The sequence below is a fragment of the Rhamphochromis sp. 'chilingali' genome, assembly GCF_963969265.1.
Source record: "Rhamphochromis sp. 'chilingali' genome assembly, chromosome: 16".
Classification (NCBI taxonomy): Eukaryota; Metazoa; Chordata; class Actinopteri; order Cichliformes; family Cichlidae; genus Rhamphochromis; species Rhamphochromis sp. 'chilingali'.
The window spans coordinates 20,551,919-20,572,220 of NC_137943.1; the positions used below are offsets into that span (position 1 = coordinate 20,551,919).

At 39.3% G+C, this 20,302-nt stretch overlaps 4 protein-coding genes across 13 annotated transcripts in view; 2 read left to right on the forward strand and 2 right to left on the reverse strand.

Annotated features, from left to right (window-relative positions):
- The window catches only part of obscnb (obscurin, cytoskeletal calmodulin and titin-interacting RhoGEF b), a 61,267-nt gene extending 57,613 nt beyond the window's left edge, over positions 1-3,654 (forward strand). For all 7 annotated transcript variants that reach the window (XM_080907585.1, XM_080907586.1, XM_080907588.1 and 4 more), the window contains one exon: positions 72-3,654. In XM_080907585.1, the coding sequence (XP_080763711.1) occupies positions 72-1,179 (1,108 nt within the window). In that variant the 3' untranslated portion in view covers positions 1,180-3,654. The remainder of the gene's footprint in view (positions 1-71) is intronic.
- Positions 2,660-9,749, reverse strand: guk1a (guanylate kinase 1a). The gene is made up of 7 exons (XM_080907594.1): positions 9,571-9,749; positions 6,452-6,565; positions 6,233-6,274; positions 5,857-6,092; positions 5,603-5,687; positions 5,428-5,513; positions 2,660-4,585 (listed from the first exon to the last, which is right to left on the reverse strand). Exons 1-7 carry the CDS (start codon positions 9,596-9,598, stop codon positions 4,553-4,555), a joined length of 624 nt encoding a protein of 207 aa, XP_080763720.1. The 5' UTR covers positions 9,599-9,749; the 3' UTR covers positions 2,660-4,552.
- Positions 9,750-9,775: 26 nt separating this feature from the next.
- Positions 9,776-14,633, forward strand: cUnh1orf35 (chromosome Un C1orf35 homolog). 2 transcript variants are annotated; one of them, XM_080907593.1, is made up of 9 exons: positions 9,776-10,104; positions 10,257-10,368; positions 11,658-11,808; positions 11,895-11,940; positions 12,034-12,116; positions 12,926-12,998; positions 13,104-13,183; positions 13,418-13,540; positions 14,346-14,633. In XM_080907593.1, the coding sequence occupies exons 2-9, from the start codon at positions 10,272-10,274 to the stop codon at positions 14,599-14,601; spliced, it is 909 nt and encodes a 302-aa protein (XP_080763719.1). In that variant the 5' UTR covers positions 9,776-10,104; positions 10,257-10,271; the 3' UTR covers positions 14,602-14,633. The 2 variants fall into 2 exon arrangements, with proteins under 2 accessions (XP_080763719.1, XP_080763718.1); XM_080907592.1 differs by having other exon boundaries at positions 9,776-10,368.
- Positions 14,634-16,308: 1,675 nt separating this feature from the next.
- arf1 (ADP-ribosylation factor 1) lies at positions 16,309-19,932 on the reverse strand. 3 transcript variants are annotated; one of them, XM_080906998.1, is made up of 5 exons: positions 19,795-19,932; positions 18,208-18,401; positions 18,009-18,119; positions 17,765-17,889; positions 16,309-17,669 (listed from the first exon to the last, which is right to left on the reverse strand). In XM_080906998.1, exons 2-5 carry the CDS (start codon positions 18,350-18,352, stop codon positions 17,511-17,513), a joined length of 540 nt encoding a protein of 179 aa, XP_080763124.1. In that variant the 5' UTR covers positions 18,353-18,401; positions 19,795-19,932; the 3' UTR covers positions 16,309-17,510. The 3 variants fall into 3 exon arrangements, with proteins under 3 accessions (XP_080763124.1, XP_080763125.1, XP_080763126.1); XM_080906999.1 differs by having other exon boundaries at positions 19,732-19,823; XM_080907000.1 differs by lacking the exon at positions 19,795-19,932 and adding an exon at positions 19,224-19,396.
- Positions 19,933-20,302: the final 370 nt, after the last annotated feature.

Genomic DNA, 20,302 nt, shown 5'->3' on the forward strand with positions numbered 1-20,302 from the left:
TTATTTTTAAATCCAAGACTCCAAGCAAGGTGGGTTTTATTTACATAGGCCTAATGCACTTCTTATTCCAGTGAGGAGACTATAACCACCGTGGTGAAGAATCCTCGAATGAGAAGACACAGATCACCTGGCTTGACTCTTGCTGGTGTCCACCGCTCTGAGACTTCCACCCCCGAGCTTCCTACAGCCAGGACAAGGAGGATGCCCACTCCAAGAAAGACCACTATCCCAACTCTCTATGTTACTGATCCCCAGGGGGCGGAAGCCAGGGGAACAGAGAGCAAGCCCAGGTGGGTTGAAGTAGAAGAGGTCATCGAGTATAAGGTCAATAAGTCTCCCAGGTTGTCCAGGAGGAGAGGTATTTCGCCAGCAGGGTCTGATCGTGCAGGCACACCCTCGAGACCCAAAAGGTCTCCAGTGGAAAACCCAAATGCTAACAATTCCAACAACAAGCTTGTGGAGCAAGCACAGGCCCACCTGCAGGGAGACATCAGCAGCCAGCCGCTCTCATGGGAGGAAGAGGTGACTGATGCTGCATCTGGGTCTGCTTCTGGGGAGCCGCACGAGCTCTCTTCTGTTCTCGCTACAGCTGGAGAAGATCACGACGACCTGGATGATGAACAAACTGTAATTTTTGAACCCGATGACGAGGAGGATACATCTGCAAGAAAGCAAGAGCCTGTGTTCCTAAAACAAGGAGATCGTGTTTTAACCCTTGAGGACTTGGAGGATTACGTCCCAGAGGAAGGAGAGACTTATGGCTCCTCCCACACGCAACACGTTAACGAAAAGCCTTGTGAGATCTCTGTGCTTCAGAGAGAGATTGGCGGTTCTACAGTGGGACAGCCGGTGCTTCTCAACGTGGGCCGGCCTGATGTGGTGCCCCGGCAAAGGACTGGCTTCTTTAGTCGGTTCAGGGAGAATCTCTCCAGCAGCCTTTTCTCATCTGCTGTCCCACCGCAGGCCAGGGAGGCTCGGTCCAGGGCGGAGAGGAATGTGCCTATTCAAGTGAGCCATGCAAAGCTGGAAGTGAAGCCTTCGTACTGCTCAGAGGTGCAGAGAGTTGAGGGCAGGCAGCAGAGTTTTAAAACCAAAGTGTCAACTCAGACCTATGGTTACACATCAGTTGGCAATCCTGTCACTCTTCAAATTAGAGATGACCTTTATCAGAACCAGTGAAAAGCAAACATTTAATTTGGCATCACAAACCCTCTTAGTCTTAAATAGGGACATTCACTAAACATGAAAATACAGATCGTAACCTGAGCAACATTTACTGCATTTGACAAACCATTCCATTTTTAGCCTGCCAATCAGATAATAGTGTCATCCTTAGATATTTTCTTGACAGACTGTTAGACTCTACTGTCTCTTACAGATGAGATGGAAACTATAGGGATATACATGTTGTGTGATGTACAATATGCATGATGGGCAGAAGCTAAGAAAGGTCTGACATTTACTGATTAAAACCTTCATATCTAATGGTGAGTTGAAGTCTTTAAATAAAATAAATGTTTTTTGGTTATACATACAGTGATTGACAAATTTATGAGACTGCCACCCCCAGTGTAAGGTTTATGTCACAGCTCCCTAAATTAACAGTACTGGTGATTACCAACAAGTTTTATGTTTCTGTGATGGTTAATCCACTGGTATACCATATTACAGTTATTTACTTGCATGATTGTTATAATTAATTTGTGACTGCAGAGAAATCTAGTGTCTATTTTTTATTGGTCTTTATTGGGTATAAAATGCATTTTTGAGAGATAACAAATTACAATGATGTTTAACAGTGTACCTACGCTGAATGATCAGCTTTACTCCCCAGTATTAACTGATCCAGATGTAATCCTTAGTCCATTGCAACATACATGAATAGGATTTATATTTTTTCAGGTTTTACTTTGGTACCATTCAGGTCATGCTATGGCACTTTGGATTCCTGGAGCTGGAAATATTGGGAGGTAATGAGATGCATGTTTCAAGTAAACAACACTGAATATAAAAGTAGTGTAAACTTGGGGACTGTTGTGTTTCAGGAGCTGTTAGTTAATCAAATTGGAGAATCACAAATCTCTACTACATTATTTTGTGGTGTTGTGAATGATTCCTTAGTGAGCAGTTTATAAACACGACATTTGCGCGAGCAAATCATTTGGTAGGTGAACAGATGCCTGTTTCCAAGTTCCTACCATCAACTGAATTTTTTACTCAACTTTTTTGGCATTTGTGTCTGCTAGTGCGGTGAAACAGCCTGTAAACTCAGGTTGTTACAGGGATATTCCTATGCAAGTGACAAATATGTAGATGAGTGACTGCATGTATTTGCTTCTCCAAGACAGATGTGTTTCTCTAGAATAACCAGTTGTCATCCTATATTTGATTGAGCGCAGATGTTTATGCAAAGTACTTCAGCTGACAAAATTTACTAACTTTTTAGTGCAATTTAAAAGTAACTAGAGTAACTTCCTAATTAAACATGTGTGGTGTTTGTGTTGATCAAAAGGTGTCTGTTAAAAGGATGATTTTATGTAATAATTTTAAATCACAAACTGATTGTACTTGCTTGTACTGTACATGTGTAGTTTTGGACAAAACATGGTTGAGTACAACGTGTTCAATTGAATAAAAGTACTGCAAATATGCCACATAATTAGCTTCTGTAGTAATTTCTTTATATAGCACAAACTCTGCATTGTTGTATGGTAACATTTACTGATGTTTCAACATAAAAGTCATAGTGCTGAGTACATGTTTACAACAAGCATATTCCTATAACAGCTAGTTTGGTTTTAAAGAGGCCTTCGTGTATTTGTTCAGCATGATGTAACATTTGTGAGACTTGAATTTAAATAGTAGCATCAGGAACATAAAGTACTCTGAGCAAAGGAATGAATGTTACAAGATACAGGAATATAACGATTTAGGCATAATTGGCTATCCAATCTAAAATGGACATTTTTAAAATATTTACTGTTTTCTCAATTCTAAGCAATTAAAAAAAAGCAACAAATTTGCTGTCATTTTACTGTACAGCTAAAGCTGAAACTTACACAATATAAAGTTTTCACAAATGTACAACATTAAATAAACATGTGTTATAAAAGAATACAATGTAGTTGTACTGTTTCTAACTCTGTGATGGGATTCAATTCTACATGAGCACAGCAGTATTTAGTTTTCCAGCAAACAAAGTGTAAGGAACCAGGACATTACCTGGCAAGTTATATAACATAATAAAAAAATAAAGCGTTTACTAACTCTGGAATAATGTTACTGTTTCAAAGGTATATCCCCTAAAAGTAAAGAGTCACCACATGTTCCTGATAGGCTTGGCCAAAATAGTCTTTCTTACCTTCCTCACATTTCACCAAGTCTACGATTACATTTGTGTAAATAAACTAAAAGCTGATGATGACAGATGACACTTCAGGTAGGAGGGTGAGAGATTAGCTGGCTGAATGCTTAATCTCTCTCACCCTCGCTAGCTGGCACCAAAAATATTAGTTTATGAAACTCATGAACATTATCAGAACACAACACTGATTCACGATTAGGTTAAGCGGCTATCTGCCAAATTAAAAATAAAATAAAATCAGCTTTCCTGATTATTTTGATCTTAACAATGCACAGTTGTGTCAGAATAAATGGCTTAACTACACAGCCAGAGCGTAGCAACACTACTCAGTACAGGCAGGTGGTGCTCACTTTGAACTATGACAAACTGTTTATCTTTAGGGAGATGAGACTAAACTCGAAATCCACCCCAACATTTGCAACTGCCATGTTTCACAGCTCACTCAGCTCAGCTGTTAATCAGAAGTAATTGCCCTCTGACGAGTGCTGTGCACTACAATATGACCTAAATACATCACATAAGCATAACACAAAGGAGTGTCTGTATTTTTAACAGTACAGAAAGTACTCTGTCTAAAAAAAGAAAAAGAAAAAAAAAGCCTGGTACCACACGATACTAAGATACTGCCCAAACCTACTTACCAAATTTTAAAGGGGGCCCGAGTGCTGGTTTTAATCTCTAACTCTGACCATCACTTGTGTATTTCACTGCATCTAAGACATTAAACATCAACACAGTGTAGCTGGTTGCAAAAGACTGAAAGAAACCCCACCCCCCTCAAAAAACAAAAACAAAAAAACCCCTAATCCTTGAAAAACCAGTCTGTCCAGATGATGCAATGAATTGTACTTCTGCAAAAGAATACGGTTGCACACAGTATTTTCTGTCTGCATCAAATTGTTCCCGCTCATCATGCCAGTTGTACTTCAAGTAAGAGTTCTCAGGGTGTCTCCTCTTCAGTGTAAAAATAAAATGTGAAAAGCACTTTGTTTGTAAAAAAAATTAAATAAAAATGTCCCACTTTACACTAAGTTATTTATTAGTAACTACTTCTAAAAAAAAAAAACTTTTTGTATATCTGCTGAAGGAAATTGTCCTAGTTTCAAAGACCACCATCTGAGGGAATGTACAAGAGTGGAATTGTGTGTCGGTGGAGTGGCTGAGCGACGACCATGATGCTGCTTTCTCCTATGAGGACACTTTCTTGACCTTATGAATTTCCTGCAGGAAAAAAAAAAAAAAAAAGTTTTATAATTAGTCAGGGAACACATCGATCTGTGGCAAGAAACTAAGAACAGACTAAGAACATGAAAGCAAGCCTATGCAACGTTTGCTGAACAGTAATCACTCTGGCTGCAAGTAGTTTTTTTATAGGATGTGGTTCCAATATTTTTCTTATCCATAACCTACCAGTCATACCGGACGAAAATCCTTTGAGCTAACGGGATTCAATAAAGGTTTATTCTTCATCAACTTTTAGTAACATCTTTCTGACAAACATCTAAGGTTAAATGCATTTTACACAAGTCCAACTAGTACAGAGGGCTTACTATAAATTTAAAACCTCTCTGAAATGATTGAAACCTGTAATGACTGCAGTCATTCTCAATTTGGTGACAGTTTGATTAGATTGCCATCAGATTCATAAAGTTTAGATAGATTTTTTGTTTCAGAGGTTCCATGAGGTCCTGGTGGACTGAATGTGAACAGTTAACATCAAATTTCTGTTTAATGTGAATTTCTTTGTATGCAGATGGCAACAGATTTGCACTTTCCACCTGTTTGTTACAAAAATTGCATGCACTTGCTGACATGCTCCTATTCAACTGCAGAACATCTCCGTCTTATTGCTGTTTATAAATCACAGTTTTGTCATTTTGAAGACAGAGTAAATATCCCTATTCGGATGTTTAGTTTAGAATAAAATACATTGAATAATTAAAAGTGTTCCTGGCATAACATTTAAAGTTAATGTTAAAACTTTAATTGCCAAACTTTAAACTGACAGATTGCAAAAAACAAAAAAATAAATAGAAAGTGTGTGTTGTGAAATCGTAACTCACCTCCTTAAGAGCGTCTTTCAACTTCGCATAAGCATCGTCCAAATTATCATTGATGATTATAACATCAAACGCACCAGGTTCTTTGCCTAGAAAGAGATCCATTCATGGTCGGTTTTGACGTGCAGATTTATAGTTTGTAACTTTGATCTGTTGAGAGCAAATCACAGCTACTTACTAAACTCCATCTCGATTTTGGCTGTCTGTAAACGCTTTTGGAGGCTCTCCTCCGACTCTGTTTTTCTGCCTCTTAGACGCTTTTCCTGAAACAAGAGAACAGGTTCAACCTACAGAAGCAATTCAGAAGCCAAAACACGTTTTACCTGATCCCTGTGATGCAAAATTTAACTGGTGACAACACCCACTTGTTTGGTGGCAAAAATGGGAAACTACAGACACGTGCTGTGTACACTTCAAATCTTATGTGCTTACCAGGATTTCCATGGATGGTGGCTGGATGGAAATGAACATTGGATTGAGGTCTGTCTTTTTGATGTTCTTCACACCCTGCATATCAATGTCTAATAAACAGATGAGGTTCTTGGATTGGACCTCTTGGACAGCTGCTTTACTCGTCCCATACAGGTTCCCGGAAAACTCTGCACTCTCAATAAAATCGCCATTGTCGATGCCTGCCTGCATCACATCCCGCGTAACATAATGGTAATCTGAAACCCGGGAGGAAAAAAGAAAAAAGAAGAAGAAGAAAGAAAGTACACAAAAAAAGGACAATTGAGAAAAAAATCCAACTGTTTAATCAGCCTGCTTTCAGGTTCATTGGTTGTGAAAGAGCAGTGACATGCCGTACCTATGCCGTTCTGCTCTCCAGGTCGGGGTTTTCTTGTCGTATCTGAGAACGGAAAAGACACTTCTGTCACACTAGAGTTTAAAAATCTGGCGCTGCAACAATTTGTTACTCGCTTAGGGAGAAAATAAAAGCTTTACTCATGACTAACAAACCTCAACAGCAAAATAATAAATATTAAAAGTAATGTGAAATTCTTTACAGGGACATAGACACACTTACGTGAGATGCTGAAGCCAAAGACACCTTCATATTCCTTCATGAGCTTCTTCAGCAGAGTGCTCTTTCCCACCCCTGATGGGCCACTACACACCACGGGCCTGGGTCCAGCCATAACTGAAATAACAGCGGAAAAGAAGAGTGTGGTTTGTTATAGGAAACAAATGGGCGAGGCTGCAGAGCAAATCTGTAACCACACAATATGAGTCATCACTGGACCAACTTTACTCTGTGCAGTCACAAGGGTTTTTGCTTCTTTTGTTAGTAAAAGGCAGGTAAAGAGAAGCCTCGGCGAGGTGAGGGACACGCCATAAAATGCTAAGCCAGCAATGTTTTAAAAAAAAAAAAAAAAAACCATGATGAGAGCAAAACAGCCCTCAGGAGAGCTAAAGCAATCAACTGGTAAGCAAGCTGTGAAGTTACCATAGTGCTGTCGAGGAACAACTACTAATTGAAGCACCCAACTCTGGTTGTGAGTGTCAGAAAGAAAAGGAAATTATCTTAAATTTAATTAACAGATATTTTTATTTACTCAAACTACACCTTCATCAGCCTTCAAACTAAAATCTGCAAACATCTTGTGAGCAGGCAGTCAGAGTTCTTTGTTTCTCTACATCTCTCTTTTTCTTCCCTGTTACATCACATTTCTTTTATTACAAATTGCTTGACTATCAACCAAAAGTAAAGAATTAAGCAATGAGTCTCACATTCCTCCTAACCCCCTTACCTCAAAACACACAGAGCTGACGCAGACAGGAAAATCAAGTCAACAGGAAGGGAACGATTGTGTGTCTGCAGATTGTGTTTAAAAGCAGATGGGTGGAGAGACGGGGAGTGGGCAGGGCCAATTTTACTGCACTAGTTTTTTTTTTAAAGTTCCACCTTATGATTCAGTTTAAATATCTTATGACTTGGTAGTGACTTGCTATAATGCAGCCATGTATGCATTTTGGTTTCAGCCCTAATGCTCAAACAACCTCTCATTACAAGACACTCAAAGTGTCTCGAAAAAAACACTGAACCTAGTAAAGAAGATAACACAGCATAATAAAAGGCATTAAAACACTAGTTTTAACTACACTACTACGTCAAGGTGAGGTGTCTGAATCCCAATAAAGTCTAAGCAATCTTTTAAAATGAAAGCAAAAGTAAACTGATCTGCATGTTTGGATGCTCGTGTGATCTTTTAAGAGCAGAGAATAAAATTCACATTATTATGAGGTTTCTGATTTCCAAGCAGTTTTCCTCCATCATCTTTCAAATGCTTCCCATAAACAGAATCATGGCTAATAAAAGGATGTAGGAGTTCCTTTTATAAAAACTGGATTCTTTAAATAATTTATAGGATTTTATGTTTAATATTTGATTATTTAATCCAGCAGGGCTGGACTGAGACTGTAAATCATGCAAAGCCACTCTAGCGGAGTCCAAGTATGAAATTATCAAGCTGTAAAGAGCATAGCGTGCACCCTTTAAGTAAGAACACAAGACACTAAAATAATTAACACAGAACACCTTTCCTACATAAACTGAGCAGCATGAGAGGAAATGAGAGCCATGTGAGTTTATAATCAACACACAGCATTTATTGGAAGCTGCATGGCGCCTGACTTTAACCACGTGCACTAAATTGCATGTAATGCAATCATTTCCTGAAGCGCGATTTGAAAATCACATGCAATGTTGCATTTTTAAAGTCAGAGACAATCCGCTTCATGTTCAGTGTGAACGTTACAAGAAATAAAAATCTGGATATTTTTCTTTAAAGAAAGTTTATGCAGCCTCCTTTTAAGCAAATATTTCTTGATATTTTGCATATTTGGTTCTTATATGGGCTTAAAAAGACATTATAATAATATCCCTGGTCTCTGGAATTTTTCTAAAAAGCCCCAAAACAAAACAAAAATGAGTATGTCAATACAAACCACCTTGAGGTAACTGCTGTTGTTATTTGGTGCTATAAAATTAAAACTGAATTGAAAAAAAATCTAATTGATGTCTAATTGAACTGGGAAAATGTAGCTGGAAAAAATAAGTTACAAAGCTTTGGTCCATCTTGTAACAATCCTGTAATACCACACACAGGATGTTGGGTGAACAGATACAACAAACTAAACGTGGGGAAAAACAATGACGGGAGGTAGTCAAATAGATTAGTGCAGCTTTTCCAAATCTCTTACTAAGTAAACACAATAAGGATAAAAGGCAGCTAAAGTTAGCTTTTGCACCACGTGAAAGCTTTATATACACTTCTGTATCTTCTCTTAGTTCAGCTTCTATTCTGTCTGGTAACAGTCTGTCAGTTTCTGTAGGGATCCACAAATTGGTATACATTTTTCTCAGCAGTTTTTAGGCGATTATGACACACACAATTTAGCTGCTGCTTCGTTTTCTCTATAGTATTTTCCATTATAGCTTTTTTTTTTTTTTTTTGGGGGGGGGGGGGGGGGGGGGGGGTAATTTGTAATTTTCGCTGATGGGCCCAACATTAGATGGTTTACTTAATTTGACTGTAATAAGAAGCCTGCCCTTCATATTTACTGGGTAAGGCCCAGAGTTTAGAAAAGTGTGTGTCCTGCAGACCCAGCCAAAATGTGGGACGCTGTCTCAAGATGTGTGAAAGGCAGGAGAACAAAAGAGGGGACATCTGGTCGCCCTAACACTATGTAACATCAAGATAACAGTGGCTTTGTTCTAATCAGGAGGACAAACAGTTCGTATCTTTTTCACATAGTGAGGCCTCGTCATCTGTTTCTCATATGCATTTGATGTTAATATATAGCACACAGGAACTGCAAAGTCTGTATGTTATAATCATATAAAAACTGACATTATTGTAATAAGAAGTTAAAGTTGTTGGAAGTGAAATGGGGATTTAAAATTGGCTTAAATGCACTTCTACCATTATTCCATGCCTGAATCACACATCCCAAACCAGACTTACTAACAATTAAACCACAGGTAACATTGTGTCAGCCATGTTAATTTAAAACACTCTGGTAAACACATGAACCATCTTCTTCTCTTATGGGACTCCAGGAATGAATGGCACGCTCAGATATCGTGACACAACACGCAATTTGGAGAGAGCAGAAAACCCCACCAAACGTCCTCATTCCTACCTGAAAATAGCCTGGAAAAATGTCTCATTATGGGACAGGAATAGCGTTAATCCACAACTTAAAGCACCGTCTCCTGCGTGTCTTCTCCCTCCCTTGCTGTGCTCCGAGTCTTCACCGCGAGAGCCATTAAAGATACCCGTGCTGCCTACGTCATCACCACAGGCCAAAACACCAACAAGTGACGTTCACGAGCGTCAAGAATGCGCGCGAGAGAATGCTGAAAAAGCAGGGCTTTTAGCAACATTAGCCAAACAAATAATGACGAAGACGCTGAGATTTTAAAGCTATTATTATTGTGAATGCATGTATGCTTTCAACTGGAATCAGGCAGCCTCTTCAAAAGCGGCAGTACCGACATGTGCGCGGGCTGGCAGTAATTACTATAACCTAAAGACGCATATTAACGATTTTAAGCTAACTAGCGTTTAAACAAACTATTTCCCCTGCGCTCTGCGGAGACTTGGGGAAACTGGAAGCAGTTTGCCTCTAGGCAAAGGAAGCATTACCACTAAGAAGCAAGCCTCTCACCAACAGGTCCTAGTAACCATAGGGAATTTAAACTTACCACAAAAACTCCCCGGATGAGTGTTAGCTGAAGGCCTAGCCGGTCGCGCGGGTCATGTGCTAACGTGGCTAAAAGTTAGCTCTTCGCGTTAACAGGACGTTGTTTTTGCCTTAACTTTTAGAGATACCCGATTAAAATGTTCGGTTCCTCGAGATCTGGAGGTGTACGGGGAGGTCAGGACCAGTTCAACTGGAATGAAGTGAAAGTCGACAAACACAGAGAAAACTATCTCGGTAAGTACAGGAGATAGTAGCCATCTGTCTGCTATCAGCAGCAACCAGATGCGGTGCTGCTCATATCGCTCTAACTGAGCTCTTAAACTACGCACACCACGGCCTCACATGCAACTCTCCCATACCTTTTGTTGTCGTTTCCCTCATTACACGAAGTCTGGATGGGTCTAATGGCTGGGTTTTCGCCTTGTCTTTCAGTCTACACAAAGCAAGTCCTAGCTTTCATTGCTCCCACCCCTGAGCACAGACACGTAGTCTCTCCGTTATGTGAGCCTACACAGTTGCCAGCATGCCCAGCAAACCAACAGCAGCTAGCCTACATAGCGGCCACCACCGATGAAAAATAGGACTCCCAAAAGTAACCCTACTTAAATTGTTCAGGAACGTGCATTTTAAAAAGCACTCATGGAAAAGCATCATATTAATATTATTGTACAGTAAGGTCCTCATTATAGATGATGTTATCAGCATATGTTAAAATATATTGTTTAAACACGTGGCTGTGGAGGGGAGGATGCTAATAGAAAGATTTTAAAAATGTATTTTTTCTTTTAAGTTGTACATAATAAGGAAACTTAAAAAAGGGACAATACTAACAATACCAACATCATCTTTGCCATGACTAATGAATAAGTCGTTTTAGTGAGGGGCCCCTAAAATCCATTAAAGTTTGTGTTTGTGCACATTTTTGTACACACACAATTATCGTGTGTACACAAGACATTGTTTTGACTTTACCCTCCTATACGTACTGTAAATAATTTCAAAACAAAAATGCACAATTCTTGACTATTTGGGGAAAAAACAATGTTGACACCATCTGGATTTCTGTAACACTGGCTTCATTCAGTGTTATGCTATGGCCCAAAACATAAACCTTTCACAATAAAGCTCAAGATCCTGTTGAGAGTTTTCAAAATAAACTGAATAAACCTCAGACTTAAACGTTAGAACAGGCTTTTCCCTGCAGCAGCCCTGTAATAAATACTCGCAAAGAAAACGGCGGTCGTTACAACCTATGTCTAAAAATGTGTAGTTTCATGCATCGGTAAAACACTCGACTCCAGATACACGACGCCCAGCTGGAAACACTTCAGCTACCCGAGATTCACAGAATTTACAGAAAATGATAAATTTTTGTTATTTATATCATTATCGGACGATAGATGTTTTTTATCTGGATATGGTCATATTGCACAGCCCTACTTAAGAATGAAAAGGAAATTATCATACATCATGTTCTGGAATCCGTAATCTTTATCACGTGTCATCACTTCCTCTGTTTCCAGGTAACTCCTTGATGGCACCAGTGGGGCGTTGGCAAAAAGGCAAAGATCTGACATGGTATGCAAAGGACAAAAAGGGTGGTGCACCTTTGTCCAGAGAGGAGGAACTTGCTGCTGTCAAGGCAGCAGAGGAAGAAGCGTTGATGGCTGCACTGTATGTACAACTTCCCATAAAAGAGATAAAACAGGAAGTTTAAACTGACCAGTTTAGTAATTTCTCATTTTCCATTATCAATTTAGAGGGCACAAGAATATAAAGAGACAACCGACTGGTCTAACCAAAGAGGTGTGTGACTTAAATTATGAATGATTTAAAAAAAAAATCTGCTATTGTTCAAAAGCTTAGTGATGTGAATTTTTATTTGACTTTCTATGGCAGGACCTTGTAGAGGTTTGCAGGAGGGACGAGGCTGATGGCGACGAGAGAAATGTTGACCGTGTTTCTGGTTTAGGAAGCTCCAGGTGACTTCTTTTTATGTTTGCTTTTTCCACATGAAACAGTGATGTTTAAAGGTGCTTTATTTTTGGAGTAAAATAAATAAATCTAGAAAAGCAACAACATAAAAATAAATGAATATTTGTTAAAAGGACAGTATGCATCACTAAGGTGAAGGTAGAACCTGAAGGTGAAGGTAGTTTAATCTTTATCAGGGACTCTTGTTTTAAATTAATCATACACTCACTGGTCACTTTATTAGGTACCCCCTTGCTAGTTCGTTGGGGGTTATTAGGGTTCAACGCCATTTTGCCTTCAGAAATACTTTAATTCTTCGTGTTATAGATTCAACAAGATGCTGGAAACATTCCTCAGAGATCTTGGTCTATATTGGCATGATAGTACCTCACTGGATATCTTATGTTTTAAGTTAAAAACCCCCAAAACAAACTATTCTCTGTAAACGCTAGAGATTGTTGTGTTGGAAAAACCCAGTATATCAGGAGTTTCTGAAAAACTCAGACCAGCCCATCTGGGACCAACACCAATGCCTTGCTCAGTGTCACTTTTCTTCACCAATCTGATGCTCAGTTTAAATTTCAGCACATTTTCTTAAACATGTCTACACATCTAAATGCACTGAGTTGCTGCCTTGTGACAGGTTGATTAGATATTTGTTGAACGGGCGTACCTAGCAAAGTGGCCAGTTAGTGTATTTGATAAGTCAGCAAAAATGTAAACTGTCATCATGGAAAAAGTGGTGTCAAAAGAGCTTCTTTTCTCAATGTTTTGATTCTAAAGTGTCTTATTGTGTTTTCAATGTTTCCTTCTGCAGTGCAGGGTCTCGGAGAATGGTCCTGTCCCAGAAAGAAAAGGAAGTTGCTAAAATGGGCTTGCCGGTTTTTACAGTAAGATTGTGTTATTACCTTTTTTGGGGTAGTGGTGCTTAGACATTACTCTGCTTTGAGGCATTTTACACTCTGTGCAAAAATTAAGAAATGCTTTTTGTCCAGCACGTCAGGACTGAAGGTCATACAGAAGCTTCAGCAACAAAAACAAATGAGAGTGCAGTAAAACAGGTGGAGGAACAGAGGTGAGACTGGATAATTACTACTTGTAAAATGTTGCAGACACACAAACTTTTAGATTTACTGGACAAAATCTGACCCTGTATCCAGTTTCTTAAGTTTTCTTTTAATAATAGCCAGTGAACAAATGAATGAGAATGCGTAAATAATAATAATACTGATAATAATACATTTGAAATGAAAAAATAATGTAATTTGTTGAAATGTAATCTTCACTACTTTCTTTTCCCTCTCTGAAGGCATGACAGTAATAAGAAAAACAAAGAAAAAAAGAACAAAAAGGAGAAAAAGAAAAAGGAAAAAAAGAAAAAACGAAAAAGGAGAGACTCATCCTCCTCCGATTCTGAGGACAACAGGAAGAGGTTGGTTTATTTCTGCATTTAACGTTCAAACACTATTCAGCGTGAGTCTGGACCAAACTCAAAATATGTTTTTAGAATCGTGTTTTTAAAGACGGGGGCTGTGGAGGTAGATCAATCCCTGGCTGCTCCCACTTCTAATTGGAAGTATCTTTGGGCAAAGAACCCCAGTCTGCCCTCAATGCGTCCATCGGAATGTGAGCGTGTGTGTATTAGGTTAAAAGTGCTTAGGCATGAAAAAAAAGCACTTCCTCAAGTAGGTGTGTGAATGGGTGAACGAGGTTTACATTAAGAAACACCAAAGTATTTGCTTACGGAGCTTGCTTCTTCGACATCTTTAAGAGTTCTAAACAAATGTCTGTCCTCCTCCAGAACATCTTATGTACGCAAACGTGCGTTACAACTTATCTGGTGCGGATCTTTTATTTTGATAGCGAACCACTTATGTGCAGCCCTGTTTATATTTTTAAATTACATTGCAGTCTTTTTGTTGGGAGCCAAATTGTTGTGTCAGCACTAGAGGGCAGTGAGGCACTGTCTTACATGCAACAACTTCACTTGTTGTGTTATATATGGGGTGCATGCGTCACAAGACTTTCTTTATATTTCAATATTTGAAGAGGCAGATTAAACATTGTTATTTATGTGCTTCAGTAACTTGTGCGATAGGAAAAGAATAACAATAACCTTGAACACAATTTTATCAAACAAAAAAAATAGCCAGTTATTTCCACTTGCAGGTGCCGTTTATTCTTCCATACCCTCACAGCATTAATCCCAACACTATTTGTTTCCTTGTACTTTTTAGGCACAGAAAGGACCACCATCATCATAATCCATCATACGTTAGTCAGAGCGGAGCCAGACCCCATGACAGCCACTCAAGGGGGGGAGCAAAGGCCGAGCGACAGCGCTCCAACCCCCATCATCGAAGGCAGCGGCACGACACAGACTCCTCTGATGGAGGATCTCCTGTCCCTCGCAACCCTGCCAGCCACAAGAAGGCCCCTGCTGGTGCCACACAAAGCCACAGGCGGCGCCATGACACAGACTCGGACGACTAATGTCGTGCCCACCCCCACCCCCGATTCAAACATGCATAATGTGGACAGAGTGCTCTACAGCAGTTTGACAGACCCTCAAGACCTTATTTACTTGAACAGCCAAACAGACTGTGGATGGACTCTAATCAGTGTAACAGACTTTAGCCTCAGGTTTTAACTTCTTCATTCAGAAGGTTGCTCATGTGACACTGGTGTTTTGGTTTGACAGTTTTTGATCACGTCAAGTTATTTAATCATCAAATATCAAGTACTCTGTATTGCTTTAAGCTTTGTATTTTGGGGGTTTTATCTTGGATAAATATAGAAACTTTTTTTCCAAAGCTAGTGGAATGATTTTCTTCCTTGTCCTCAAAGCTTTTATTTAACATTAGTTCAACCCTGATCATTGTTACTGCAAGCACACACAATAATCCCTCATGGAAATTCTTACATGACCCTGTCATGACATGACTCATTCAGTTATTTACATGAACGTGTCTGATTTATTTATTTTTTTTAAGGTTACCATAAAGACATGGTGCAACTGGCACTTTTTGCACAGGAATGTAGCTTCAAGGGCTTGCTGCCAAAGAAGCCTTCTACGATTATAATCAAACTGGTAAAAGAGTGTATGTTAATAAGTATTTCTTTTCTTGAATCTAAGCATGTAGTTTTGGTGCCTAACCACACAGTGACAGGGAGAAAAACCCCATATCAAAACAAATAAAATGCATAGACTTGAACCCCATTCTTTTGAGTGAAAGTTCTATTCGAGCCGTTCACCTGACTGCCTAAGCACTTGCCGGCAAAAATCCTTCAACACAAACTTCTATTGATTACATTTTCATATTGGAAAACCTAAACATTTGCTCCTTCAAGATGCTTCTTGACACCTTTTTTTCCATCTATACATCTCCGTCTCATCCTACTACTCAGACACTGGCCATTCTCCTTTCTAAGTAATCCCTCGTCATTCTAGGTTCAGCTCCGACTGGTGCGATACCATTGGAATGCTCTTTACTGGTCATAATAGAGTAGTGTTTGCATTTGCCTTGAATTGGTCTGAAAGAGGGTATTCTGTGGACTGGCACCTGGGGGGGTACACTAAAAAAAGAGCAAGGCATTCATAAAGAAGAGTGCAAAAAACTAGGCTGGCCCTTTTTTTTTTTTTTTTATATGGCCGAGTACCGTTAGACCGCCACACACAAACCAAGCTGATGAAGCAGCAGGAGAGAAGGCTAGACAAAGCCACCCTATGAGGGACCCAAGACTCAAACTACCTCCTCTTCCACCGCTACCATACTCTCCTGCCATGTTTTACAGGCTTGGCTGCATTAACCGTAGCAGCCTAATCAACCTGCAAGAATGTGGTCCTAGATTGCCACCCTTACACAATGTGAAACAGGGTGTGCTCTTCACATAACTGCTTTAACCTAAGCACTGGGTGGTTTCATCACCTTGGGGCAACATATTTCTTCCTAGGTCAAGGGGTGATAGCCTTAAGAAGTCACAGACACAAGTTTGGGGCCTTTGTAATAGTAATTCTATTAATGCTGCAACTAAAATCAATTGCCAATTAATTGCTGCACATACGTGTTCTCATATTCTGTTTTAGATTGATTCGCTGAGCAGAAAAATGCCAAGGTGATGCCTAATCCTTTTGTCTAAATAGTCTAAAACTTCATTTAATTCTGTAATAGTTGATGTCAAGGGACAGCCTACAAAAAGCAGCATAAACTTAGATTTTATTACATGGTGTGAAACAAAATGAAAATCAATTGCAGTATCAAGCTTTACATAAGAACACAGACAACCAGAAGAGAATAACATTACATTTTAGGCAGCTAAAAATCAAACGATGCAATCAGTTAAAACAGCCACACCCTTTACAAATAAGTTTTGGGGGGAGGGGGGGAAGTGATGTGTCTCATATTAAAAAAAAAAAAAAAGGCATTTATGGACGGCCAGTTTACGAAAGAAAACCCAACGTGCTGCAAAGGAAAACATTGGCACTAATGTCATAGCTGCACAATGCAAATTCCCAGGTTTGAGTTCAATAAAAGGCAAACGTTAATAGAGCCCTTAGTGAGGATGCTAAGCCACTCCTTACAACAAATTAACAGTGTATGGCTATAGTAATTAGTGGGCTAAGAGTTCCTTTGCAGCTGTATGATGTAAACACCCAGTAGATAATAATGCATGCCCTTAAAGACAAACAGACTACATCATGCAGTTTTGCTAACAAGTACATTGCAAAGGCAGCACATATTCAACCTGAGACTCTAAAATACAAGAATTCAATGCAGGCTCAAGAGGCTGGCTCCTCCCTGTTACCCCAAAGCAGGTAGATGTGAGGTCAATGCAACATTTCTTAGTTTAAAACAACAAAGGCTGGTAGGTGTTCACAGATTGTGCGTGACGGAGGTGGGGGGGCAATGTCAGTACATATAGTCAATGCCAGTGTTTATACTTATTTTGAGGCGCTGGTACTTCTAGTTACTGATAAAAATTACCAGTAGTAGTTGCAAGTAGTGCATAATCAGTGTATGATTCTTTATTGTTTCTAATAAAAAATTAAAATCAGTCCTTACAGTACGTGTAACCTTTATCTGCTGGTAAAGTCCCTGCCTTTGTTTTTCTATTCAATGCACACATGGCTGCCCAACAGCCAGAAAGACAAATCACCACAGTAGGATTTTAAAGCGTGCAACAAGCTGCCCCATTACCAACTTTATTTACACTTACATAAAATGTGAAAAAAATAAAAATAAAGCTGCTTTACAAGAATAGCCCACCCCCACCACTGGCCTGCATGTTTGTGGTAATAACAGCTTCCAGTACAACATAACTCAGTTTAGCAAGATCTTAAAAGTAAAGAGCAAGGTCAGAGATTGGGGTGGAGGAGATTGGATTTTAAAATGCCGTAATCATTAATGGTTCTTGAGTTGATTAGACAACCAGTCCAGCCCTTCATAGAGGCCATCTCCGGTGGTGGCACAGGTCGCCTGGATGTACCACTGTCGGTTGCGCAGGGAATGAAGATTGAGCTTGTCTGTGAGTTCTGCTGCATTCATAGCATTTGGGAGGTCCTATAAAAAAAAGAAGGTGAGAAATCATTAGACAAAGGAAAGGTGAAAAGTGTTTATGATGTACACCTGCTTATATAAAAGACTTGATGACTTACTTGTTTGTTGGCAAACACTAGCAGCACGGCGTCACGCAGCTCATCCTCTGCCAACATTCTCAGGAGCTCTTCACGAGCTTCTCCACATCGCTCTCTATCATTGCTGTCCACGACAAAGATAAGACCTGGAGCAAGTGCAATCAAATAAATGGGTGTAAATCTTCTAAATACAAACCAGAAGACATGTTCAAATAGCAGTCCTAACATGAGCCATCAAATATCAGGCGATGAGGAAAAAACCTACCCTGAGTGTTTTGAAAGTAATGACGCCACAGCGGTCGAATTTTGTCTTGACCGCCGACATCCCATACAGTGAAACTGATGTTCTTGTATTCTACCGTTTCCACATTAAAACCTGTAGATATGAAACAAATATTCACATTAAAAACAAACCGAGTCTTTAGGCTTCCTTCCTGTGTCATGTAAAACAGTTTTTGTATTACCTATTGTAGGGATGGTAGTCACAATCTCTCCGAGTTTAAGCTTGTACAAAATCGTTGTCTTTCCAGCAGCATCCAGACCCACCATGAGTATCCTCATCTCCTTCTTCCCGAACATTTTAAACAGTCCTGCAAACATATTCCCCATGGCGGCTGGTGACAGGAACCCAAAAAGGCCAAAAAAACAAAAAGAAAACCTGTGAAGAAAGAGAGGAGTTGTTCAGCTCCAATACAGAGACGTGCTGCTGGTAAACATAAGAAAACACCAAACCGTGTTCCAACCTCCCAAATGACGGACACACTGCCTCTGATTGCTGTGACAGTAAACTGAAGGTCTGAGTATGTGTTGATCACACCATCCAGGCTAGAACAAACTTCAATATCGCCATACATTAAACAAAAAATATTGTGTGCAACTTAAATACAGTTTTAAAAAATACATATGTATTACTATTATTATTACTCCCACTGCACTTAATGTACATATAAAAAAAACAGTGGTGCATTTTTCTGCATATAGCAATTTGGTATTTTTTGTACACTATTTTATTTTCAATTTTTATTTTTCTAATATATATCTCTAACTTGCTTTTTCTTCCTGTCCCTTATACTATTGTAACAAGTGAATTTCCTCTGTGTGGGATTAAATAAAGTCTATGTCCATGACTAAAGTTTTGTTAGCCTCATCTAATCAGTGAGATGGGTCTTACGGCGTGATCAAATCATCTTACAGACAGCTACATTTGCTTGTGTCAAAATATTAAAGGTGAATGTTTGAAATTTTGCTGTTATTGAGTCACGTGGGCAGCATGGGAGTGCAACTGTAAAGGCTGTTAGACACTTTTAGGACATTTTTAAATATCCTCAGAAATCAGTATGATGCTACTGTTGTGCTAAACACAATTATCTTTAAGCAGTTTTCTGTTATCGCACTCGCATTAATCAGTGTGATGTATACTATATGCAATATATGAGCTTCTGAATTCTACTTAAAGGCAGAAACTCGTGGTAGCACCAACCTCGATAAAAGGGACGTTAAACGCTCCGTGACTCCTGAAAGCTACTAAATGAAATTATAAGGAAACTCGCTAGCTGTCACCCTGTACCAGTATTTGTCTTTTCAGTTTATGCAGTTTGGAACCGAATATTTTACGCGGCTAACTGGAGCATTTTCAATATTTAGCTCGGAGCAAAAACTTTCAGAGCAGGTAAACAAACGGTGATGCTAGCTTGTTACGGTGCAACGCTAATAGTCGTCCGACCCGCTCAGATTTTAAGAGTACCAACTTGAGAAATAAAAACAACAATTGCATTTCTATTTATGTGTTTCCCAGTTACACTGAATATGAAATCATGTGCGAGAGAGTACAAAAAAACCTCCCACGCACACAGAAAGGAAGGACAGACTCGTCGATTCAGATAATTCCGCTAACAAGGTGCAAGTCAGATTTTTCTGACTATGGTGATCGGAATCGCACACACTAAAGCCGATTTTGCTTGACAACACATGGGGTTTTGTACATTTACCTTCAGATATTGTAAAAGCTACCTTTTCTTTTTTCTTTAACAAAAAGTCTCTCTTGCACTTACTCAGTTGAAATGTTTTGTTCCCTCTAGGCGTTTCCTTCCTTAGGAAAATGGCGACAGTCTGACACGTCAGAGGTTCCTGCAAAACTCCTGCGTTCACCGTGCCGGGAGAAGTGTCTCCCCCTGTGGTTGCGGGGAGAAACACACGCACACATGACAGCCTCCACTTTTAGTTAGTTTTTTTTTTAGTTTAGTTTTTTTTTTTTTTTTTTTTAGTTATGGCACTATTTAGAGTAAAAATAGCTTTACCTTGTACTGGCAAGTACAAATGCACGATAAGCATGCTGTGTCTATGACCTGTTGACTTTAATTTACTACTGAAATTGAATCTTAAATTTCCCTGAAAACTAGGAATAGGAATTTATAAAGTTTTTTTTATACCAGTGCAATCATTGCATCTGCTCACCAGCCCAGCCCTTATTGATCCTTGATCCACCTTTATACATAAACAGATTTTCAGTGTCATCAAAACTGATTTTTTTTAATTTATTTTAAATCCCAAACAGACTAC